This window comes from Mus caroli, unplaced genomic scaffold (assembly GCF_978045245.1).
Source record: "Mus caroli unplaced genomic scaffold, Mus_caroli_1 scaffold_9, whole genome shotgun sequence".
Lineage (NCBI taxonomy): Eukaryota > Metazoa > Chordata > Mammalia > Rodentia > Muridae > Mus > Mus caroli.
In genome coordinates this window covers 84,224,506-84,251,032 of record NW_028227264.1, presented here as the reverse complement: position 1 = coordinate 84,251,032, position 26,527 = coordinate 84,224,506, and the positions used below count along the sequence as shown (strand labels likewise).

Sequence of the window (26,527 nt, the reverse complement as noted above, 5' to 3'; positions counted from 1 at the left end):
ATGTTAAAAATGATTGTGTAAAAAGTTACAACTTTAGCCTTGGGCTGAGGTTTTTAGTTTCTTATGTAATAGAAACTAAGCACAATGCAGAGAGAGCCCCGACACACGACTGTATTATGCCACAGGACGTTGTCCTTATGGACGTAGCCTTTGTCCTACCTGGCACAGATGGTTCAGCGATGTTTGCCTCCTCAGGATTTGGGAAAACCTCCTTGATACTGCAAAAGAAAACAGGAAGCTAGCAACATTGGCGTGCTTGGTATTCCAACCTTAGATTTCCCCAGGAGCAGATTTGAAATAGTAGCTCTCATTTTCTAACTCTGTCTCCTCACTCCTTCTCTGTTTTTAGGGACTTACTGGCTAACTCCTGCTCCTGCCTCTTGTCCTGTTTCAGCTCCAGCAGCCATTTCCTAATGATGCTATTTGGGGGTACAGATTTCAGAGTCATGCACAAGCCACGCTCGCAGGTGTGAGAAATGATGGCATCAATCAACCGTGAGTAAAAGCAATTATTCACTTGTCTTTCATTTTGCTAATTGCAAGTTCAACCACCGCTTCCCAGATAATCACAGGAATCAAACGAAAGCTTTGAAGAAACCCCCTTTAAAGCTCAAGTGTGTCCCTTCTGAACGGTGACTGACCTCCGTGCTGTATGGAAGGGCTTCTTCTAGGGTGGAACTTGGGCTACCCCTGCAAGGGAGCATGGCGTTTAGCATCTGTCATTTTGCCCAGTGGCCTCCCGAACCTGTTTTGATTTAGGAAAGGCTATGTTTGCCTATCTGCTGTAATAGTCTGATTATTTGGAGTGAAGGTAACTGTATCTTTTTTTTTTTTTTTTAAGACATGTGCCTGTTCTTGGTCTTTATTCTTCCAGTCTTACACTGGGGGGTGGGAGGTGTTTGCTTCCACTCTCTTGCACATTCACCAACCCCCTCAGGCTCCCTGGGAAAGACCACTTCCTCCAAGTGTGCACAGGTGGAAGGCCCAACCCACCTCCTCCTTGTGGCAGATGTTGAGCCAGTGTTGGGTTTTTTTGTTTTGTTTTGTTTTGTCCGTGTAATTAAATCGAGCACGGGGCATTCTTCTCATTAATTTCTGAACTGGTCATGAAATAGCCAGAAAATTCTTTAGGCTTATTCTAATTTGTCCCCAGAGCTGGCTTGGTTTATAAAATAGTGTGGGGTTGGCGAGATGGGGGTGGGGCCTGGGGGGGTGAACTTCTAATTTTCCAGGCCGATCAATTGTTAATCCTGCTCCTTAATTACTTTTTCTTTAACTTTGTGATGTGGAATTTAGTGCTGGAGAGAAGAAAAGAACTGAGAGCCGTGAAATAAAGCGGGCTTTATCAATAGGCGATGGGCGCTGCGGGCGGCCTCAAAGCGAGTCTGAAAGGGTTTCTTTGCCTGTGGAGAAAGGGTAATTTGATCCTTCGTCTTCCCCACTGGCAGTTGTTTTAGGAGAAGACTTTCGAGCTGTATTCAAACAGGCCTTTAAGAAACATATTTTAAAACCTTGTTTTGCTTTAAAAAAAAATCTCATCTTATCTTTGTTCAGTAGCAACAAATGTGTTATACACACAGTCTTCACTATGCACAGACCCTTCAAGACAGGAAAACAGAACCAGGCTTCCTCAGGCTCAGCTAATCGCTGGGCACAAGACACCACTTGGCCAAGAGAAGATTCATGGCTCCAGCCCTTTTATAAGAAATATTAATTTGGCTTTCTAATTAGGTGGAGAATATGTGAGGCTCTTAGGTTAGCTACAGCCTTTTGTGGGCAGGAGCTTCAAGGAAATCTCGGAGCACTGACTTGAGTTTGTTTTGTGGGCTGTGTGGCTGTGTGGTTGACTTTGTTATCAGATGGGGATCCTGGGAGTAAATTCTGTCTCTGCTACTTAGCACCTCTTTAAGTGCGAGGCCCTTCTCTGTGCTGCTGGTGACAAACATTTTACAAGGACTAAATGAGTTTCGCACATGGGAAACACTTAGCCTAATTCCGGGCACTTTGTAGGCGGAGCGTTATTTTATCAGTGACTTACGAGAATGGAGTGGCTTTGAACTGTCGCCCTCACGTTCAGTCTCCTCCCAAGCCCAATGCTTACATTCAAATTTGATGTTTCTCAGGTTTTCCGGGAGATCGTGGAGAGCCACTTTCAGCCACTCGTCCAGCTGCTTGGCAAACTTTCGGATCACCTGAGTTAAGCTAGAGAGAGAGAGAGAGAGAGAGAGAGAGAGAGAGAGAGAGAGAGAGAGAGAGAGAGAGAGAGAGAGAGAGAAGTTGTAAGAACGTCCCGAGTTTCCAGAGGAATTTATTTCACATAATCCTCCCCTTTGGCTGCCACCAATAGATGCCACTGGTCAGAGCTGCCCAAGAAGCACAGCATGCAAGCCTATGCCTTTGAAGGTCTGGTCACTTCGGGAGAGGGGCTTATGGGTGCCGGTGCCAGTCCATGATGCACAGTGGTTGGTAAAAGCCAACACGGTGGCATCCAGAGTCCCATTTTGGGAAAGCCTCCTGGGAGGGGTGAGGATAATGGTCCTTGTCCTAAGACTGCTCTTTTGGAACTGACCCCCACCCCTCGTGCTTCCTTCCAGTCTCGTCCACATTCCCAGCCTAGAAGATCCGTGGGCAGCATTTGGAGATGCTTGCCCACTCGGGCTAGCAAAAGGATGCCTTCTGTGGGAGCTGGGAAGCAACAGCTCAGGAAAATCCTATTATTTTGCATTTATTTAAGTGTGTGTTCATGCTCGTGTGTGTGTGCACATATGCATAGGCACACTGTTGCACACGTGTAGAAGTTAAAGGAAAACTTGAAGGAGCTGGTTCTCTCTCTCTCTCTCTCTCTCTCTCTCTCTACCATGTGGGTCTCCGGGGATTGAACTCATGCTGTCAGACTTGCCTGTGAGAGACTTTACTGGCTGAGCCTACTGTGCAGTCCTAGTAATAGCTTAAGTTGGGGTTGGGGGAAGCCCCATTATGGATGGACCTTGAAACCAGAGTGTATTTTGGGGATGGAGAAAAGAGAGAAAGCCTTAGACCCAAGAAGCAGCTAAGGGGCAGTAGGATCCAGTGTGGAAACCCTAGGCACCATTTTCAGACTCCTCATGAAAACCATGTGCTCCAAGGCCTCAGATCCACTTTCTTCCTGGGTGTTACCAGACTCAGAGACCTCTTCCCGTGGTGACCGTCCACACCACCCTGGCCCAGGACCAGACACTTACTCTGTCTCACCTGTCCTTGGCCTGTCAGACCGTGACCCCTGACCTCCATGGCTGTCCCTGACTTTCCTCTGCTTTCACCCACTCTTGTCTCTCAGTGACCAGTTAGTCCTCGCCCTCTCTACGATCCTCCCCCACCGACCTTGCCCTCCTCCTCATACAGCTGGCATAAAAGACAGCATGGTTGCCGTTTTTGCTGTCTGCACAAGCCACGTAGCTTCCTTAGCAGAATCAAGGAGGCACCTTCCTCTCGTCCCAAGGCTAAACCCTTCATTCAGCTTTTCTGACTTTCCAGGGACACTGAATGACTGTCCCTTCTCTAGTGAATTCAGCTCTCCCTCCGGGTGGGACCATTCCTCCAGTGCTTTGGCCACATTCAAGAATAACTCACTTTGCAAAAAGGAAACTTCTTTTGTTATTTGAAAAAGAAAGGCAGGTTTCTAACTACTCCTCCTGTCCATCCTCTTAAACTTATTGCCTCTTATTGTTTGATTGGTTGGTTGGTTGGTTGGTTGGCTTGAATTTGGTTTCTCGGGGTGGAGATGTTTTGTTGTTTTGTTGTTGTTGTTATTGTTGTTTGAGACAGGGAGGGTTCCACCATGTAGCCCTGGCTACCATGGAACTTGCAATGTAGACCAGGTTGGTCTTGAACTCAAAGAAACCCACCTGCCTCTGCCTCCTGAATGCTGGACTAAGGGTGTGTAACCCACCTGCCTCTGCCTCCTGAATGCTGGACTAAGGGTGTGTGCCACACACAGCCTTCACGCTTCCTCTCAGGGTATATTACCTTTCAGAGCTACCTCCCTTGCTAGTCTCTCCTTCCCCAGATCCTTGTGTGGCATCTATCATTATTTTCTTTGTTCTATGGTTCAAAGTCACCTCCCTAGAGAATCCTGACCATCCATCCACCTTAATTAACCCTTTCCCACATGACTGTCCGTTGCTGCTCCCATTTTGTTCCCTTCAGTTTTGAGAGTTTATGTGTGTGGGTGTTCTGCATGCGTGTGTGTCTCTGTACCACATACATGCAATGCCTACAGAGGCCAGAAGAAGGCAGTGGAGTTGTGGTGGGTTGTGAGCCAACATGTGGGTGCTAGGAATTGAACCCAGGGCCTGTGGAAGAGCAGCCAGGACTACTTAACTGCTGAGCCATCTCTCCATCCCACAACCTGATGATTTTTAAATGTAATTCAGTACTGCATGAATTTAGCACTAAGTTTGTTTACTTATGTCCTACCAGCCCCCACCCCATCCCTCCCTCACTAGATGTAGAATTCCAGGAGGGCAGGTGCTTACTTTTTATGACTTTATTTCCCATGGCAATAAATAAATACCTAATGAAAGTGGGATGAGCAGGGGAAACTTTAAAAATAATGGAGGGGCAAGGGAGATGGCTCTGTGGGCAAAGGGCAAGGTGTATAAACACGAGGACCTGAGTGTGATCTCCAGGGCCCTACATAAAGCTGGATATGGTAGTGCACATCTGTAACCCCAGTGCTTCTAATGGCAAGATGGGAGGTGGAGACAGGGGGACCCCGAGAAGCCTGTGGGATTGCCAGTCCATTGTCCACAGCACTGAACAACAGGGAACCAACAGAGGTTGTCCACTGGACTTCACATGTGTGCCGTAACACTCATACATGCTGCTCACATATGCATGCATGCATGCGTGCACACGCACACACACACACACACACACACACACACACACACACGTAAGTAAATAGCTCTTGTTGTGTCGCCCGTATGCAGTGACCGTCACAGAGTCATTCTTCTACTCCATGGCCACTTCTTCAGCTACCCAGCTGCTTTGCTGCCTTCTTCGTTCTCATGTGTCCCATCCCCTAGGCGGCAAGCTCCACCTAAGCAGCAGAGCCATGAGGTTATCTGGCTTTCAGGCTTGCCGAGCGTGGTGGCAGCTGCTCCACTGTGACCTTGTCCTTTTCTGGGAAAATCCTGGCTTTCCTCAGGATCAGTGGCCACTTCTTTTAGCTTCTCGGCCGGAGCTTGGTGCCCTCTACCTGACCATTACAGCTCCAGATCCAGAGGATTGGAGCCCTCTTCTGAATTCTTCTTCAGACTTCCATGGGCAGGCGCCAGGTACACACACACACACAGAGTGCATATACATTCAGGCAAAACACTTAGACACATTAAATAAACAAACAAACAAACAAATAAAATCATATCATATATCATATACCATATCATATCACTCTTCTGTAATTTATCCATGCCCACAGAACAGTCACTACCTACACTGCACATACTTCCAGCACAGGGGGCTGCAGAATGCCAAGCCTACAGTGGATAGGAAACCCTACTCACAGGTCTCAAAGGAAACATGCCCCAAATACAACCCTGTTTTCCCTCTCAGACCTATGCCTTTTCTTATATTTCTTATATTTCTTATATTTCTTATATTTTATTTTCAGAATAAAATTCTACTTTCCATTAAGTTTTGTTGCTGTTTTTTTTTTGTTTGTTTGGTTGGTTTTTTTTTTTGTTTTTTGTTTTGGAAGGACTTGAAATTCTTTACTATTCTTTTTAATCTGAGGGCTTGCTATACACACTTGAGCACCAGCGCCCCTGGAGGCTAGTGACATCGGAGCCACCAGAGTTGGGGTTACATGGTGCTGCAAGCCTGATGGCGGTGCTGAGACCCCAGCTCAGGTCCTCTGAGAAACCAGGAGGCACTCAGCCTTTACACCACCTCTTCAGCCCTGAAGCTCTGTTTGTTATAAAATGTTTCAAACAAACCCCAGGTTAGGAAAATAAAACAAACCTCCAAGTACTAATGCAAGCCAGCTCCAACAAGAATCAGCCCTTCACCAGCTTAATTTACTTCTGCCTTTTTTCTGGGACCTTTTAACAAATCCATGACATTATTTACCCCTAAGAACTTACTGTGCAAATTTCACAAGGTTTAAATGTGTGTGTCTATGTATACATTCACATGTACGCACTCATTTAAATTCTCCAGGTCCTTAGGATAGCCGATGTAATGAATTGTAATTCTTTGTGGCATGTAAAGTTCAGAGGGAATTCCAATTTCCCAGTTCTCTTAAAGGCATCCTTTAGTTTATTCAAATTAATGATATGCACGTCATACGTAAGACATAACATCCAATCTCCCAAGCTTCCTCGATTCAGTTGTGAGCCTCTCATCTCTTGGCATCCTGTAACAGGTTCTGGGGATATTCCACACGGCTGTGATCCATTTCTCCCTTGTAGTGTTGTTTATTCTGTTCATCTCTCCTGTGTGCTTCCTGCAAGGACTTCAGGCTTGATCCAGTGTGGTCACACTTTTCTGTTTAGTCCAGGAAACCTTGCAAGTGACCCCTACGGTGAGTGCATCGACCAGGAAGCTGCCCATGGCTCAGCATCTGTCTGTTAGTGTGCCCGTTAGATGTGCCACCATAGACTCTTGTCCTTTTTAGCAAGGGCTGCAGATTTGTACCTCCAAATGATGTCCCAAGGGCATCCCATATACTCCCTTTTCTTCCAACTCAGTTGGCCACAGTCTCTCACCTGGGCTCCAACATTAACTTCCCAAGGATGCCTTGCTTACTGTCTACCTCCATCTCAGCACAAGGTGAAGGGACCATTTCTCTCAGACATTCATGGTTAGAAGTCCTCATTGCCTTCCTCTGTCCTGAGAATGAAACCCCAAATCCTCATCCCAGTCCTCAAGGCACACACACACACTCTGGCCCCACTTGCTCTGCCTTGGGTCCCACTGGTCTCTGTCCAGTTGGTCCCTTCCACCCACGACCTTCGTCCTTCAAGTGCTTTGCATCAGGAATACCTCTCCTCTCCAAATCATGGGCTCAGCTCCTCCTCATCCCTCGCATCTCAGACTGGCTGTTACTTCTGTAAGAAAACAACTGTGGCTGTGCTGGTCAGGTCGTTCTGTAATAAACAGCTTATGTACTCATGTGATTAACTCGCATCTTTCACTACACCCTACGGTCTCGGGGCAGAGGTCAAGGGCTCCGGCTGTTTTGCTTATCACTTTATCCTCAGCACCAGGCAGAGTCAGCATTCGAGAAGCGTTTGTTAGATGTAATGAATAAATAAATGTCTCTCGATCCTCAGACAATCTTCACAAGGCCCTGCCCAGGTCCCCCTCCCTCTGTCCAGCAATCTCTGCTTGTAGCTGCTCGCACACGGTCCCTGGCTCGCTCCACTTCGGCAGCACTGCACCCTTCATGTCTTTCTACCTCCCCAAGCCCTTGCCCGCTTCTCACATGCTTGTCCCTCTACCCTACGCTCTTGCCCTAGATAATGGCACAACACCCTTCCCCTTCCAACTGCTGATCACCTTGACTGCGGTATTTCAAGTCACTGGTCTCTCCGTATCCTGAGATCCCTGTGCTGTCTCAACACTCAATCCTACCGTGTGACAGAAAACAAAAACCACTCTGGCTTCTGGGATGAAAACTAATGACAGGAGGTGCTGTCAGGATGGAACAGGGATCTTTGGACATCGTCATAAGCCGAACACAAGTGAGGCCTGGCCAAGAGCGGGAGCAGGATTGGTGCACTCAAGTCAAATGAGAATGATCTAGAGGCAGAGCCAGCAGGCGTTCCTGAGGAGTGGAGGTGTGTGGCTGAGGAGGAAAGTGGGTCTTCCTGAAGGAAAGTGGAGCCAGGCAGCTTGCCTTGCCAGGGCCTGGCCCACAGAGGTGCCTCCTTAGCTCTGAAGGGAGGACAAACCCCAGGCATTCGGGGTGTCATAAAGGCAAGCCCACACGGCTTGTCACCCACAGACTGGAGCTGGATTCTAAGTGGGACAAATTCTCAGAATCCATGGCTGCTCTCCACGGAGGGCCAGGCTTTAAAGAAGCGCTGGGTGGCTGCCCAGTGGCAGGGAGGGCAGCCTGCCATCCTCCAAGCATGCACTGCTGTCTCTGGCACGCAGCCAGAGCTGGGAGCTGGCCTTTGTCTGCAGTCAGAGACCACAGCAGCACTGTGGAAGGGACCTCTTGCTTCGGGCAATTGTTTGCTTTTATTAAGCCGGGGAGAGAAAAGTGTGGAGGGATTCAGTCCAGAGAAACGTTCTATTTGGGGTTTAGAGTCTTTTTAAAATTCTCTCTCTCTCTCTCTCTCTCTCTCTCTCTCTCTCTCTCTCTCTCTCTGTCGTTCTCTCTTGCTCTCTGTCTCTCTCTTTCTCTCCTTCTCCCCCTTCTGCCTCTGTGTGTGCCTGTCTGTGTGTGTGTTTGGGTCTCTCTGTGTGTGCATGTGTATGTGTGTGTGTCTGTGTATGTGCCTGTGCTGTGTGGGCACACTCATGTGCCATGGTATACGTGCTGAGGTCAGAGGGAAAGCTCAGGTGTTAGTGTCTGTCTTCTTTGTCACCTCACACTAGGCCAGCTGGCCCACAGCTTCCAGAGATGCTGCTGTTGCTGCCTTCAGTTCCTTTAAGGGCACTGGGATTGCAGGCACTTGGGCAACTGCATCCAGTAAATGGTGCTGGACTCTAAACTTAGGGCATAGGGCTGCAGAGCAAGCACCTGACCCACTGACCCAGAGTCCTCTAGCCCTGGGTCTGTAGTTTTTTAGGAGTTACTTAAACACTGTGTCTGCTTCCACATGGTGTCCATGAGGAGGCAAGAAGCTACCTACCTGGCCACATGGTTACGAAATGCTTCTTCAACGCTGGCTATGCCACCTCACGTAGTGTCTGCTAAGGCTCTTCTTGAACCTTTTACGGTTGTGGGGCTCACCTTCCATGGCCCCTTCCTCCCCACCTCACTCCCTGGGCTGGGAGTGGGGCTTGGGCAACGTTCCTGTATGGATGGATCTGACAATTGCAGGTCTCTTCCCTCTCCTGCATCTCCCTCCACCTGGAACTTACACCCTGACACTATTCCAACTCTCTCAGGTCCCTGGGTCCCCACCAGCTCTGATGTTGTTAAAACAGCAAAGAGGTGATAATTGTAGGCACCTGCTAATGAGGGTGTGGCGCAGGCACTAAACACTTCACACATACTTTCTGGTTTCATCTTCATCTCACACCTGAAAGTAGGTATCCTTATTAATCCTTCCAGGTAAGTGAGAACCAAAGCTGAAGCTCGGACTTAGGGCATGCAGCAAGAGGCAGGAGCCAAAGTTCCAGGCAAGCTCTGCTTGACTTCTGACTGTCACACGGTCTCATATTTCACCAGCCCTAATGCCTCTGACTTTCATTTAGCATCTCTGACCTTGGTCCTTGGTCTTTGGACTTTTTGTTATCCCCTTGCCAATCTAACACACACACACATACTCACATGTACACACACATACACACATGCAGACACAAACACATACACACATACACGCACACACATTAACACACATACATGTATGCACACACACATACACACACCTTCTTTTGTACCTTCTTTCCTTCTTTTGTTATATCTGCTGATAATACTGTCAGTAGTTCTGCCACAATCACCTGGAAGAGGTGAGCAAAACAACTGTGAGGCTGACATACCTTTCTTGTAAATATATGTGCCCGATACCTGTGCATGGAGACTGTAGCTGGGATGAGGAGGAAGGCCTGAGTCAGCAAGCAAGAAGCCGAACCTCAACCTGGCCTGGTCTATGAATGACAATTTCTGTTTCCAACCCAGCCAAGCAGGAGGGCCTTGAGTACTCGGGCAAGCTGAGAAAAAAAGTGAATGTATAAAACCAAAAAGTTGGCCATCAGATGGACCCTGATCTTTGACGTGACTCTGCCCTCTTAGTTTAATGAGAAAGGACCTAATCTGTAAGTCTGAGATCATACCAGCAGTAGTCTGTGATTTTTAAAAAAGTTTCCGAATGTTTATTGTAAACTTGGTGCAACAAGCATGATTTGAGACATGTTTGTTTGTTTGTTTGTTTGCTTGCTTGTCTGTTTGAGACAATGTAGCCCTGGCTGTTCTGGAACTCACTATGTAGTTCAGAGTTGACCTGGAACTCACCGAGTTCCTCCTGCCTCTGCCTCCTGAATGCTGGGCTTAGAGGCATGCTCCACCACACCCAAATGTGTTGTAGATAGTTAACGCTGTTCTCCAGGGCCAAGCATCGTGGCTAACACATTATAGCAACTGATAAACATTAGTTTGGTGAATGAATGAATGAACTCTGGCTAAGGCAGAAGGTCATCTCAGCTCTTAAGCGTCACCTGCCACCTCTGTAGAGAGAAACCTACCACCAACAGGAAAGCAAGAATTAACACACTAAGACTCAAGCAACTGTAGACGTTACACAGGGAGGGCCTGCAGCTGAGGCAGAAAGACTGGGAGAGAAAAGAAAAGTCCAACAAGCAGATTTCTAAACTAAGCACACAATATTCCAGAAGAATTTGACTCTAGAGTTACATTGAAGGTAACCAGAGCAACTGCAAAGCCCAAGCCCAGGGAACTCCTGAACAGAGGGACTCAACTCCTCACAGTGATAGCGTCTCTGTTCTAAACTCTGACAGTCAATTGTGAATTATAAAGTTGGCAGATGGATGATTCAATAAGTGAAGAGCTTGCCATTCAAACATGAAGACCTGAGTTTGGATCCCCAGGACCCATATTAAAGCCATGTGCAGTGGTATTCACATGCAATCCTAGTACTGGGGGTATGACTATAGGGTCACTGGGGCTTGCCTACTAGCTGGTCTGACTGAATTGGCAAGCCCTGTGTTTAATGAGAGCCCTTATCAATAACAATAAGGTGGAGAGTGGTTGAGGAAAATAGCCAATACCAACCTCTGGCTTGCGCATGCATGTGTCCACACACAAACACATACATATACAAAGATTATAAGATTAAAAAAAGTCAAGAAAATGAACCTCTAAAGAGGCAAAACAGTCAATACAACCGGACAACAAAACAGTCCTTAAATTAACTGAAAGATGATTAATACTGATACAGATCTCATAGGAGAGGTGAACAGTACGCAGGAACAGATGAGAAACTTCAGTGGAATATAAGAATTATTTTATAATTGGAGGCAGGAGCCAAGCTAGCTCAACAGGTAAAGGTGTTTCCTGCAAAAGCCTTGTGACCTGAGTTCAACCTCCAGAGCACACATTAAAACTGGAAGGAGAGAAGTTGCATTCTCCTCCATGCCAATGCAAAACACACAAGTACACACAATAATTAATAATAATAAATACAAAAAATTTAAAGAATCAAATCAAATGGTTTGTTAGACATGAAAACGAAATCAAGGTATCCTTACATTGGTTGCCAAGTTAAGAATTCATGAACATGAGGATATTTTAATAAAAGTTAACCAACCCAAACTCAAATATAAAAATGAAGAAAACAAGAAAGACTCCCATATTAAGAGTTGTATGGGGCTGGTGAGATGACTCAGCGGTAAAGAACACTGACTGCTATTCTAGAGGTTCTGAGTTCAAATCCCAGCAGGCTCACAACCATCTGCAATGGGATTTGAAGCCCTCTTCTGGTGTGTCTGAAGAGAGCAATAATGTACTCATATATAAAATAAATAAATAATTTTAAAAAGAGTTGTATGTTGGGGGGGGTAGGGGCTGGAGAGATGGCTCAGCGGTTAAGAGCAGTGACTGCTCTTCCAGAGGTCCTGAGTTCAAATCCCAGCAACCACATGGTGGCTCACAACCATCCCTAATGAGATCTGATGCCCTCTTCTGGTGTGTCAGAAGACAGGGACAGTGTACTCAAATAAGTGAAATAAATAAATAATTCTTTAAAAAGGAGTTATGGGACACTGTCAGATGGGCTGACACACTCACAATTGAGATGCCAGGAGGAGAAAAAGAAGAAAATAGAGACGATAATATCTAGGAGTTTCCCCCAAAGTAATGAAATTACAGTTTAGCACAGATCTGAGAAGCTCCTAAACTTAGGCAGGATAGAAAGAAGCACAAATATTGTAGTCTAAAATACGTGCATGAATTTTTAAAATACTGAAAGGAAAAGATACAAAAACCTTGTCAATCAGGGCAGTGGTGGCGCACACCTTTAATCCCAGCACTTGGAAGGCAGAGACAGGTGAATTTCTGAGTTCGAGGCCAGCCTGGTCTACAGAGTAAGTTCCAGGACAGTCAGGAATACACAGAGAAACCCTGTCTCCAAAAACCAAAACCAACCAACCAAACAAACAAACAAAAAGACCTTGTCAGTCTGTGGGGTGGGTGAGGAGGTGGGCAAAGTGGCCTCTATGAAAGCTTGGGTCTGAGTTTGGATCCTAGTAGCCAAAAGCAGGGGGCTTACCTCTGTTACCCCAGAGCTTGGAATACAGAGAGATGAGGATTGCTGGGGCTTACTGGTCTAGCCATAACAAGTGGGCCTTAAGTTCAGTGAGAGACACTGTCCCAAAAACTAAGGTAGCAAGTGATTGAAGAAGACACCCGAGGTTGACCTCTAGCCTCGATGTGCACATATATGAGTGTAGGGGTAAATTTTCTGTTGCTGTGGTAAAGCACCATGACCAAGGCAATTTATAACAAAAAGAATGCATTTGCACTTACAGAGCTGAAAGTTGTTGGTTGCCATGGTGGGGGAATGTTGCAGCAAGCAGCGGAGGCAGCAGCTGGGGCAGGATGCTGAGTGTTCACATCCTTTATCACAAGCACAAAGCAGAGGGAGCAAACTGCAAGTGGCGAGAATCTTCAAGGTCTCAAAAAGGCCATCTCCCGTGACATACTTCCTCTAACAGTGTCATACCTCATGAGCCTCCCGATATGGCACCACCAACTGGGACCAAGTGTTCAAATACATGATCCATACCCTCACCCATATGTGCACAGTACATGTAGAGCACACACAACTTGTCAATCCAGCACTGAACCCAGTGAGAAAACTTCTCAGCTGTGAAGGAGAAATATTTTCACACACACGCACACACAGAGAGAGAGAGAGACAGAGAGAGAGAGACACAGAGAGAGAGAGAGAGAGAGAGAGAGAGAGAGAGAGAGAGAGAGAGAGAGAGAGAGGAGAGGGAGGAGGACGGAGAGAGAACCTGCATGCAAGAAGTCATCACCACTAGACCTGTAATACCAAAAGTATAAAGGAGATTACATAGACAGCATAAATTACCCATAAAAGTCAGCAATCATGAGAATGGAGGTGGATATAAAAGACTGGCTACGATATTCCATCAGTCTAAAAGAAAATTGTCTAAGGGAAAGGATTGTGTGTGTGTGTGTGTGTCCATCCTTTTGAGACAGGATCTCTCTATTATGCATCCCTGGCTATCCTGGCACTCACTATGAAGACCATAGTAAACTCAAATTCACAGAGATCCACCTGCCTCTGCCTCTGGAGTGCTAGGATTGAAGGCGTGTGCTCCCACATCCAACTAGAATTCTTACACTAACTTAAAACAGGTATACACCAAGGCAACAATTGCTTTAAAAAAAAACAAAAAACAAAAACATAGATTAATAACAAACTAGTGGGGATAGATAGAATGATAAAACACAGCCCCAAAACAGACACATGAAGACATTTTGGACAGAACCGGGGAGGCTAAGACAACTAGCAAGAAGGGTGGCTTGAACAACCATGTGTCCACATTAAATGTGAAGGCCTGGGGACGGGGGAGCAGCAACTTAGATATGCAAACACTTCAGATCCTACTCTGTGCTAGACGGAAGGCCAGTGACTGACTGGGGAGTGAGCTGGAAAAGGCATCGTTCCTTAAGATGCTCTAGTACCCATGTTACAGCCAAAGCAAACTCTGATTAAGAACTGTTACCAGGGACAACATCTACTGTGAATAACACAAATGCAACAATTTACATGTATATGATGAAAAGGAATCAATTCCCCAGGCAGACAGAACATTCCAATTTAAATGTACTTAATTACAAATCTTCACAAATGAGTTTCAAAATGAAGCAAGAATGGACAGAAACTGACAAATTTATAATTCAAGTTGGAAATAGGAGTTAGTAAAACAAAGGAGAGAAAGTCATTAAGGGTAATGAGAACACGAACGCTGCTGTCAATCAATTTGGCCTAACAGATGTTTACTGGACACATCACCGAGCCACACCTGAACGTTTTTAGTACACGCAGAACACTCACCAACATGCTCCATGTTACAGGCTACTAAACAGGCTTAAATAAACATAAAAGATGTGTTATCATGCAGTGTATACAATCTGACTACAGGGAAATTAAAACACAAGTTAATAACAGAATAGTATCTTGATAACTCCTAATAGTCAAAAGTTAAATATTTCATTCCTAAAATAATCTATTGATTAAAGAGAAAGTCATAAGGAAAAGTGGGAACATTTATAAATTGAAATGTGAAACCCACAACAAAACATTAGCAATGCAGATCTAGCAATACATTTTAAAACTGCAATGAAGTATATTTACCCTGAAGATGAAAGTCTGCTACAATATTTAAAAATAAAGCAATATGAAATCTACCTCCTTTGAAGACTAAGGAGGAGAAACATAGTATGTGATCTTGAAACAAACTAAAACATCTAACAAAATTCAAAACACTTTCTTGATAAAAACTCTCAGCAAACCAGGAATGGAAAGGAACTTTCCTGACCCCTCGAGACCTTCCACATCTTACTGTGAATGCTACATATGTTCCCTTTTGAGACCTGGGAAAATGTGAAGGCATCCACTGTCACCTAGAGGTCCTAGCCAGTGTAATAGCATTGTGGATGAAAGGGGTATAGAGATTGGACATCAAGAAACAAAATGCTCTCAAACCCTAGATTATACATTAATACCCACGGGAAGCCCCCAAAGAAGTTACCATAAAAACTATTAGAATAATGGACTTTAATAACATCTCGTGACAAAAGATTCACACACAAACTACATAAAGTAGTAATGAATGGCTGGAAACTGAAGAAGTACTGAAGAGAATCCACATAAAATAAGAAATATAAACCATGTTAATGGATTAAAATCAATACTAGTAAGATGCTGATTATTTCTGGCTTTATTTATCAACTCATGATAATCTTAATCAAAATCCTACAGGACTTTTAAGACATTCTGCAAGTGTTATCTGCCACAGCAAAGGAACGATGTTGAAAAAGAATAACAAGTCAGGTGTCCTATCACTTGTTTTGAGACTACTATAAAACCAATTATAGCCAAGGCAGTGTGGTGTTGGTGGAGACTGGCCATAGAGGACTGGGATATCACCGAGAGTCTGGGAGTGTGTCTACACATGTAAGGCCAACTTTCTACAAAGCAACAGGGAAACAGAAAATGTTCAGCCTTATAAACAGACGGTGTCAGAATACTTGGCCATCATCTTTAAAATCCAAAAATAAAAACTTGAGCCCTGTATATCATATTACAAAACTGCAAATCAAAACCTAGGTTTATCAGTGCCTTCTGGGAGACACAGCTCTGTAAGAGACTGAAGCAAGAACAGAAACCTGAGACCAACCTGGAGAGAGCAGGTAATGTAGTGGTAGACTTGCTTAGCGTTTCTCCTGGCTTCAGTCTCCAGCAGTGCACATACACACACACTCACACACACACACTCACACACATTCACACACACTCTCACACACTCATTCGCACATATACACACATACTCATACACACTCCACATATACACACTTATGTACACTCATACTAGCACACACACACATGCACTCAGAAACATACTCATAAATGCACATGTGTACATACATGCATTCGCGCACACACACACACACACACACCCCTCTATAAGAATCCAGAGGAGTCTGTGCCTTGAAAACAGGGGTTCTTTCGAGAGTCAGTGCAGCATTCACAAAGTGTCCATATGCCAGACAACAGAAGCAGTGCTAGTGGACTCTTGAGAAGAAATGCTTCAAGCAACAATCTAACCACAGAAAATACAAATCAAGGTGTGTAACAATAGCTTCCAACACTCAGAAAGTTTTAAATGTTCTTTTTAAAATTCTTATGGCAGAGGGGCTTCAGAGGGGGATCATAAAATAGGTAGGAAATAATATTAAAATACTGTATACCAAACTTTATGGAATGGAGCTAAAATAGTGTTAGGAAGCAATGCTCAGCCTGCATAAGGCCCTGAGATTGTTCTCTAACGTCTTATAAAGCTGGGCACGGCTGTGGACATTTGCAATCCCAGCAGTCAGGAGGTAGAAGCAGAGGATCAGAAGCTTGGGGGTCTTCCTTGGCTAAACAGTGAGTTTGAGGCTAGCCTGGGCTACTTGAGCCCTGTTCCATAACTGACTGACTAGCTTAATAACTAAATAAACCAGAAACCTTTTAGGAATTTCTCCTATACATACATTCCATGTGGTAAAACATATGCTCATTCAGAACTGGTAAAGGTGACTTTATTGGGAGTAAAGGGTCTCTCTGTCTAGGTGTGATTATGGCTCTCCTGTTGAGAACACCCTGGATTAGCCAAGTGGGCTCTAACTCATAGGTGTCCCAGTGAGAGGCAAGCAAGACAAAGATATGGGGCAGAAGATGTTGAGTTGGTGGGAGCAGAGATTCCAGCTGCATGCAGAGGGACAGTAGGGACTGCTGGAAACCACTGAGACCAAGCAGAGGGGCCTGGGACAGACAGACACCACCGGCCAGCACTTTGACTTGGCACATGCAGCTTAATTACAAGAGACACTCAGGAAAGTGTGGCCAGGAAAAAGAAGAACCCAAAGGGTAGAGTAAGCCTTAGAAGGCTTACTCTAAGCTACCCATTTTGTGATAGTTTATAACAGCAGCCACAGGAAACTAATACACATTACCATGCCACCACCACCCCCACCCCCCACGGCACCCCTTATAGTCAGTTAGACGGAAAATCCCAAGAGAATCACTAAAATTTATTATGGCAGAAGCCCACGCTGTTACAAAAAATTAGGAGTGTGTAGGGAATGTCCCCCAAAACAAATGCTCCTGGAAGTGGGAGGTCTTATTTACAGGAGACAGTTGAGAAAGGGTGGACACACAGAAAAAAAAAAAAAAAAACCGTAGGGAGACCATCGCACACTGGGGTGAGCCGGAAGGGCAAGGGAGCAGAGTCCTGGGAAGACACAGCTGTCCAGAGACCCCCCACCCCTGCCGTCGCGTGGAGCATGGTGGAGACCGCAGAGGACCTGCTCAGCGGAAGCTCGAGGTGCAGTGGGTTTGTGCGAGGAAAGGAAGGCACAGAATAGTCCGCACAGCGGCAGCACTTCAGAAATAAGTAAGAAAAGCCATGTTCTGTGTCCTAGTGACGCGTGAACAGCACGAGATGCCCGCCAAGGAAGTGGTTGTGCCATTTCGCTGTGTACCATTCCCTACCTTGGGAAGTTGGAATCATTTTCAGAGTAGAAGCATTTTATTTGCATTCACAGCTTACAGCCTTTAGTTTTGAAAAGCCTATTGTTGATCTTTACAAAGGCCCTGTTACAGTAACGGTAAGACAAAACAAAACAAAATCAAGTACTAGCGGAGCCTGGGCTCCTCCCAAAGGGAGGCGGACACCCAGCTGACTCACCTGTCCGGCAACGCCTGCAGCACCGTGGGCATCAACACACCGGAGATGGCTTTGTAGAGGATGGAGTCACACACGCCCACGATGTTCACCACCGTGGAGGAGCCTAGCACGGGCAGCATGTGGGGCGGCATCCCTTGCCAAAAGTGCAGAAGGAAACTTTGAACCTGCATTGACCCACAGAGAGAAGAGGGTTCAGACAAAGCCGCCCCCGCGAAGCCTTGTGTCTTCACCCTCCCCAGCACAGGCAGCACAGCAGCATCTTCCTCTACACCCCCCCCCTCGCCCACGCGGCAGTGGGAGCTGTCCAGGCTTGGGATGCTGTGGGGACTTGTGCCCACTGCTGGCCTGCCTGCCCCTGCAGCCTGGTGTTAGGCCTGTGAGCTGTGAGCTGAGTTACATAGGGAGGACTGCACAGGTTTTGCTGTTATTGTTTTGTTTTGTTTTTTTAAAAGGTCAGAGCACTAACACCCATTGTTCTTTCACCCCCACACCCCCACCCCGTGGCTCCTGGGCATTCTGGGAAGGAAGGGGAAGGATGTAGCAGTTACAGGTGGAGAGGCAAGAAGTGTTTGCTACCTGCAAAATTCCCCAAATTCAAATATGTCTGCCCCAAACCCGGGCAAAGTGCAAGGAACTTCTCACATCCCAAACTCCCATTTTCCCAAAGTGCACCTGGTGCAGCATCGCAGTAAGCCAGCGGGGCACATGGAACACCTGCCATATGTCACCAAGACACAGAGCAGTGCCCAGTGTGCTGGGCACTCAAAATGGAGTCGCCCTTAGCATGATATTCTGAGCAGGGACTTGGAGAAGCAAATGGCTGAGTGGATGTTCCAAGAAGAGCATGCCTTAGTGACCCCACTTCCATGACTTTTAGACTTTGATTTGAGGAAGGAGGTAGAGGGATGAGGCAGGGGCAGGGAAACAGGAGACAGTAAGTTCTATACACAGTAACATCCCTAAATTGAGAAGCCCATCACAAAGCTAGGAGCATCCAACTCTGGATTTTTATAGTGAGCTGACCTGAGTCCTGGGTTGCATTCTTCTCCTTGCTCTCTAAGATAGGCACTCTAGGGCTACCCGTGGAGCATTTTCCATATTGTTGACTCCCATGAACCCATACAGATTCAGCTTGGGAGACGTAACCTGGCCCTTTCACCTTTTCTTTTCTTCTTTCCTCCCTCCCTTCCTTCCCTCCTTGCCTCCCTCCCTACTTTTCCTCCTTGCCTCCCTCCCTTCCTTCTTTCCTCCCTTCCTTCCCTCCCTCCTTCCCTTCCCTCCTTCCCTCTCTCCCTCCCTTCCTTTCTTTTTAGAGACTACCCCTGGGGAACCAGAGACACCACGGAGTTCTCCCACATGACCCTGCTGATGATCATAGACCTAAGCATCACTACTAGCAGAGTTACTAAGTTCATCACCCACAGCACAGCAGCAATCCAAAGGAGGAGGCAGAGCATGAGTCCTTCCACTGCCAGCCTTGTGATCGTTTTTTCCTATTACTTGGTAAACTGGGGTTCTGGCTTATTCCCAGGGCCCATGTCTTTCTCTGGATTGCTGCCACCCCACAGCGTTCTCTCTCTGTCTGATGGCCTGTACCACTCTTCAGGTCCCTCCCAGGATCAGGTCCCATATCCCAGCTCATCCCTGGGATGAGGCATTGACCTCCAGCCAGGTATTAGACTCTCTTATTTGAACTTCCCACTGTAAGAAGCCCCACCTATGTCGTTCCTAAGAGTTGGTTCAATCTGAGCACATCTGCTTTCCTTGGCTTTGGTGTTCAGTTCTGCTCCTATTTTCTATTAGTTGTCAGATTCCAGCAAAACATCTGGAAAAGGTCAGCTGTTATGTAGGATAAAACAAATCCATTGAGAGACTTTAGCAGACATCTGTCTGTCAGAAGCCTGCTCAAGCCACACAAGGAGCCCTTGTCAGTCACCAAGTTCCTGGCAGCTATTGTATCAAGTGCTCTATCCAATGTTAACCCTCCCTTCCTTCTCGGTTTTATGTCATTGACTGTCCTATGGTTCCGGGTCCTTTGAGAAGGAAAGGGAAGGCAAATGCGATGAATCTATGTGTTGAGACCTGGAGGCCAGCTGTGAGATGAGACACAGACAGCATGTCTGTTCAGGACAGAAAGCTGCCTTGACCTCTCTCTGGCCTGGGTGGGAAGGCAGGGAAAATGAAGAGCTGAGGTTTGTGGCTCGAGTCGTCGGGCAGAGGGTCGTGGCAATGTCCGACTTGGGGAAACAGACTTGGGGCATGGAGTTAAAGGCTCTGGTTTAGTCACATAAAATCAAGTCTATCAAATCTTATGCTCGGGACCAAGTCCGTGAGGGCAGCAGCCCTTTTAAGATGGATACAATGGCTTCCACCTATTAATAGGATGAAGTAAGATGACTTATGTAAAAAGCCTAGCACTGTGTAGGCACAGGATAAGTGGAACTTATTATTAGGTGACAGGAGGAATTCTGGTGAGCTCTCCTTACTCCTTGCATACAATTTCAGTGAAAGGATTGGGCAAATGGTTGAGCATCATCATTTAATGTCAGCTTTCTGGACTATCTATCCATCCAGTCTCCCAGGCTTTCATCCCTTCTTCTTTGGGTTCAGGGGAGCATGCGATTTTAAATTTTTTTTCATTTTTATTATTTTATGTGTATGAATGTTTTGCCTGCATGTATGTCTGTGTATCACATGCATGTCTGGTGCGGGAAGATGTGGTGAGCTTCTGAGCAGGTGCTGGCATTTGCACTCAGGTCCTTTGCAACAGCAACATCCCAGAGATGCCACAATTCTTTTGCTTCCCCATTTCTCTTCTTTTTCTTTTTTTTTTCTTTTTTTCTTTTTTTCTTTTTTTTTTTAAAGATTTATTTATTATACATAAGTACACTGTAGCTGTTTTCAGACACACCAGAAGAGGGCACCAGATCTCATTGCGGATGGTTGTGAACCACCATGTGGTTGCTGGGATTTGAACTCAGGACCTTCGGAAGAGCAGTCGGTGCTCTTACCCGCTGAGCCATCTCTCCAGCCCCTCTTCTTTTTCTTAAATGCAATGTTTCTAAAGCAGAAATAAAGTGGCCGTGTTGATGGGATTTGGTGGAAGTGGAGGCCAGGCCTTGAGGGAGGTGGGACGGTAATCACTCCAAAAGCAATAAGGGATCGTCTCGGGGAAATGATGAAACTCAGTATTATTTAGCGTCTCAGAATCCATACTTGTAGGCACGTTGAAAGGCTGACAAGATGGCCTTCCCAGTATGTGTCATTCTATAGTAGAATCAAGGAAAAGCCACCGCTGCCTGCTGTGCACAGCGGCCTCTGTAAAATAGGATTAGTAGCAGTACCTGCCTTGAAGCATCACTGTGAAGGGTAAGTGGGCCAATGGCTACCAATGGCTTCTAGACCCCAGGCCCTGCACCTGGTGGGAGCTCTTAAAATAGGAGTAGGGGTGAAGTATAACATCCTAATAGAGTATTCACAGCTTAATGCCGTTGACCTACCTCATCAAAGTTGGCTCTTATTACAGTGTCCAGTATTCTCTGACAGTGTGTTCTGTACATCATAATAAAGGTGGACACCTGTGGGGCGAGTGGAGGATCAATGACAAAGGAAGACATTAGTACGCAGTGTGGCTGCCCTGGGAATTTCAATGTTTACACCATTTGTTCCACTGGAAGGATGGACTGTACCTATTATCTATGCCTCCGGAAAGACCTGAAGGGGAATTGTAGCCCTTCAGTGATGTGACCTCTGACCCTGTGCTCTCATGGCACCCAAGCCCCACCCTGCAGTACAGCACTGGCTTTACTCTGCTCCCCATCCTGCACCTTGAGACTCTTGGGTTCCTGGAGAATCAAAAATAGCATGGTCTTCACACTCGTGCATCCAGCACACTGCACAGTGCTTAGCATATGGTACAGTAGGGCTAGGGCACTAAATTCTCCTTGTGGCTAAGAAACTGAAAAGAAATAGAAGCCAGTGTATTGTCTGTATAAACGCTTCTGCAGAAATCACCGTAGGCATTTGGTGTCTATGGATTCTCTGAAATCTATGAGAAAGAGAGGAGGAGGGAGATAGAGACAGAAACAGAGACAGAGAGAGCAGAGACACAGAGAGAGACAATCACCCCACCCTCACCCCCAGCAATCTCTTCGAATGACGTTACCTTCTCCTCAGGAAGACTGGCTGGCAGATTTAGGTCTTTGACGTTTGGAAAGTCTGGCAGCAATGTCCCAAGCTTGGACCGGGGAGAATATGCCACCGTCTGCTTGGTGACTTCTCTCTTGCCCGTCTCGCTCACCCAGGCAGCTCCTTTCTTTGAGTACATCACATCATAATACTGGGAGCTCTCCTTCACCGCTATGCCATAGTAATGGTACCTGGGCCACCGGGAAAGAGACAGACGGGCCCACACGGGTCATTGTTAGCTGGAGGTTTCTTGGGTTGGAGGATGTTGTCCAAAGCCAAGCATGACTGGACACATCCAAACCTGGGGCTAAAAGAGTTAACTCTTCTCTAAGGCTTGACATCTCTGAAATCTACAATTAAGCCAAAGTTCCATGTTGCCAGCCATCAATCAGACAGTTAAAAATAACTAAAATTGCCTCCTACAGAAAATGTTAAGTCAAATACTTTGCAAAGCAAAGTAGGGGTGAGAAATGTTCCATTTATACCTGATCTCGAATGTCTAGCAAATACCTTCCCAAAGATGCCTAACGTTTGAGTGTCCATCTTTGTGGGGACCCAGGCACAGAATGTGTTCATACATCAAGAATAAAACTTTACCTGGCCATGATTATCTTCTTCAGTAAAGGCTAGCCTCAAAGGAGCTATGATTTTAATTTTTTTTTCTTGTATTATTATAAATTTGGAGACGAGGTTTGACTGTGTAACCCTGACTGGCCTGGAAATGGCTATTTAGACCATGCTGGCCTCAAACTCCCAGACCCCCATTTCAGAGATTCTGCACCCCCCCCCCCACCAAGTGCTACGATCAAAGGTGTGTGCCACCCAGCAAAAGCTTTAATTTTAAAAAGATTCATCCAGTACCTCAATTGACCCTGAATGCCAAAGACCAGAACTTTGTATTAACTCCCAATGGGCATAATAATCTCAGACACACGTCCACTTCCACCTGAAGAGGGACAGGAGGAGGCTGTGTCTGCTGGGGGTGCAGGTGGGTGGTGCTTTGTACTTCAGCTAACTGAGTACTTAAGTTCTGCTGAGTACTTAAGTTCTACTGAGTACTTAAGTTCTACTGAGTACTTAAGATCTACTGAGTACTTAAGTTTCTAGCACTTTGCAAAGTACTATATTCACACTAATTTGAAAATGAGCTTATAAATTAAGGACTGCTGTGGTCATCCTAAAGGCGAGAAAATGGAAAAGGTGGCAAAAAAAAAAAAAAAATCAAGCCATTTGCTCACGAGCATGGAGCAGTTTCAGGCAAGAATAGGTTGTGGACCAGTCTGTTTGCCTACACAGCCACTGTGCAGCGCTAACAGTAAACAGCATGCGTGCATCAGAGTTACTTTTGGAGTTTAATAAACGTGCAGGTTCCTAGGCCCCGTCCCAGAACCCACTGATTCAAAGTCTGGGAATGAGGTCCATGAGAGCCTTCAACAGCATAAGCCACCACGGAGTGAGGCTCTCCAGCTTCAGGTCCACGGCCCGAAGGACTCGACACACAGAATCTTCTCTCAGAAAACTCCCCATGAGGCTAGAAGTAAACTCCCGCTTCACGGCTTACAGACAAGGGAACTAAGCTCTAGAGAATGTGAGTGATGCAGTCTAGATCACCAGTGAGAAGGCCCCAGAGGCAGGATCTCAACTCCTAACGGGCTTTGTGCCTCTAAGTCAGCCAGTGATTCCCAAGCTTCATTAACAGTCAGAATCACCCACAGTGCACACGGCAGCATCCTGACCCCCAAGATTCCGATCTCGTGCATCTAGGGTGGGGTTTCACGGTGCAGTGGTAATGCCGCTGTAGTCATGAGCCCTCATTTTCAGAAACACCAGATAACATCTCAGCTACTTTTCTCTAGCCACAGATACATGGTGATGGGAATGGGGAAGCATTTTGATTTGGGGGGAAAGTTGTTTACGGGGAGGGAGAGATGGGTGCGTGGAACCTTCCCTTTCACAGCCCCCTTCCTGCTGGTACCATTCTGTGAAATTTCTGCCCAGTGGGCAGCTTGCCTCCATCTGCATGCCTCCTGGGATGAAGAACTCAGGCCCTCCGAAGGCAGCCCAGTTCATTTTCAGCCGATGCAGTTATCAGAAACTTCTTTGTGTTGAGCTAATATCTACCGTCTGGGCCTTCTACTTCCCAACTGTCACATAACTGCCTTTCCGTCTGTGGGCAATCTGTGGGGGAGGGGCTGGTTCCAGGGACTCCAGAGGTACCTTGTGGTGGAAAGACAGTTATATAGCATACCTCTTCAGCTTTAAAATGTTTCTTATAACTTAAGGTCAAGACAGCCATATCTTAATATGACGTTATGAGATAGTTACATTATCATAAGATAGACAAATGGGTCTATTTCCTGGTTAATCTATGCATGTAGCATAGATCTGCAATTACAGGAAAGCTACTATTCTGGTCTTGGTTTTGCTAGTTAGGTTCTGGAGGGAGAGTCAGCACTCCTTGCTAGACATGCCTATGTCTCGTCTATAGGAGTGGACTTGCTAAAGGATGTTGACAGGCCACGCTGCAGCGTGGAGACTCAGTTTGCAGCTTGAAACATCCCATTGCCTTTAGATTGGCTGGACATGGGGATCCTCATGGAGACGGTAGAATATGGCTCTCTGTGTGTAGAACTTTAAAAATGGATGCTGCCTAATTTGCCACCATGTAGGTAAAAGAAAAAGAGGAACAGAAACCAGGCTTTCCTCAGAGGGGACCATTCTCCAAGTGCATGCTCCTTTTATCTCTACCCTTTGTGGTTCTCCACATTTACCAACTCTTTCTGCCATTCCTATTCTCCTTAAAAATCAGAAATTGCATATTGGAGATATTGGAGCCAGTGGTTTTCCAAAGACCACAGGCTAGACAAACATTTCCATACTTTTCTATTTATTCAGCATCTTTCTATTCATCCTCTTCCCCACCTTGACAAGGTCTTGCTATGTAACTCAGGTGGCTGACTTTTAAACATGTGGCCTCACACTCCTGCCTCAGACTCCAAAATCCTGGGAAGACTGAAAGATGTCACCTTGAGTAGCTTAAATCTGGTTCGACCGAGATTTTGAATTATCCACTTGTGATCACCAGCAAACAATTAAAAAAAAGATTCTTGCACTCTGTCCTTACAACCTTGCTTTTAAACAAAACACCAGACTTTTTCTTTATAAATGGAGTTAAGTAGTTTGTTCTTCAGTGTAGTCACCCTGGGAAAGAAATCACTGAGAAATTATCTCAAGATGTCCTTTGTTCAAAAATTTTCTGGACAGTCCTTTGGAATTTCTCTCAAGAGCTTCTGATAAGCACACACACACACACACACACACACACACACAGAGAGAGAGAGAGAGAGAGAGAGAGAGAGAGAGAGAGAGAGAGAGATACACATATAGACACAGACAGACATATGCAGAGACATAGACACAAATAAAAATAGATACAGACACACACATACACATATGCATAGACACCTATACACACATATATAGACAGGCACACATACACATAGACATAGACATACAAACACATAGACACACACAGAGATATACACATAGATTCAGACACACACACACACACAGAGTCTTATTTTCAGAGTTTACCAATAACAGGGTTTTCCCAACTTTGATCATCTGTTTTCTTCCCTTCCCTTCCACAACAAAAACCCAAGTTCTACTGCTCAGTGGCTCTGTCTCTTGGGGTAATAGTCTGTGGGTGTGCTGCCAACCCTCCCCCTCCACAACGCTGAACCCCTAACCCCCTCTGTCCAGACATGACTTCTGCAACCTATATGGAGATGTGATGTTCCTTCTTTTTGAAGAGGTTTCTGGGTTTGCTGGCTCACTGTGCTGCCTGCTCGTTCACAGTTGTCAAAGGTCTAGAATGCCGCAGAAGAAGAAGGCGCCCTCTAGTGGAGTCCAGATGAACACTAGCATAATAAAGGTTCTTAGAAGTCTCCCAGGAAAGGGAGCTGTTGAACTGGGGTTGGCCAAACTTGTGTGGCCACCTCCCTCTTCCAAGTGACACTTCCTGACCCCTGAAAGTTTCTAAACTATCCTGAGAGGCAACTGCTGTGTATCTTTGATGGAGTAGGACTGGTTGAGCCCCCCTTTCTGATACACACCTGGGAGACAGGAATTCTGGGGGGGGGGGGGCTTCACTTCCTCTGCTCTTTAACATCAGCTCCTTCAAAAGATCTTCCCCGCGCCTCTCCCTCCCCTTTTCTTACTCTCTGCTATGATGTGAAACATTAAGTCTTCTTTTCATGTCTGTCTTACATATCAAAACATCCCTGGCAAGCCAGGCGTGATGGTTCAGGACTATGATCTCATGCGAGAGGTCCAGACAAGAGGATTGGGGTGAGTCTGAGCTTACAGAGCAGGACCTCTGTCTCCTCAAGTGTTGGCAGGCTGGAAGGAACCACAGAGCCAGAGGGGGAGGAAACACGTGCCCATTCCCCCATGTTGTTGGAGCTGGTCTGTGCCTGTGGCCCACTGTATGCTCTCAGAGCAGAGGTTACTTCAACACTCCAAAGCAACCTAGAAATGGTCTGAGAGATCACAGGGCTCCTTGGAAATATGCAAAGATTGCTATACAGAGGACAACCGAGGACAAGGAGGCACAGAGTCAGATGGCATTGAGCAGCTAGGCCAAAGGTTTTTGGATGGCCAGGCTCTCTCACTCTCTCTC

General features: G+C 46.1%; 1 protein-coding gene across 3 annotated transcripts in view; it reads right to left on the bottom strand.

Moving 5' to 3' along the window:
• Rfx4 (regulatory factor X4) overlaps positions 1 to 26,527 on the bottom strand; it is a 138,650-nt gene that overhangs the window by 43,225 nt on the left and 68,898 nt on the right. For 2 of the 3 annotated variants that reach the window (XM_021174600.2, XM_021174601.3), the window contains exons 6-10: positions 21,824 to 22,037; positions 21,159 to 21,236; positions 17,659 to 17,822; positions 2,102 to 2,202; positions 160 to 218 (exon numbers count right to left, since the gene is read on the bottom strand). In XM_021174600.2, the coding sequence (XP_021030259.1) occupies positions 160 to 218; positions 2,102 to 2,202; positions 17,659 to 17,822; positions 21,159 to 21,236; positions 21,824 to 22,037 (616 nt within the window). Of the gene's footprint in view, positions 1 to 159; positions 219 to 2,101; positions 2,203 to 17,658; positions 17,823 to 21,158; positions 21,237 to 21,823; positions 22,038 to 23,821; positions 23,954 to 26,527 lie in introns of those variants that run through there. The other variant, XM_021174602.2, reaches the window with a different exon arrangement.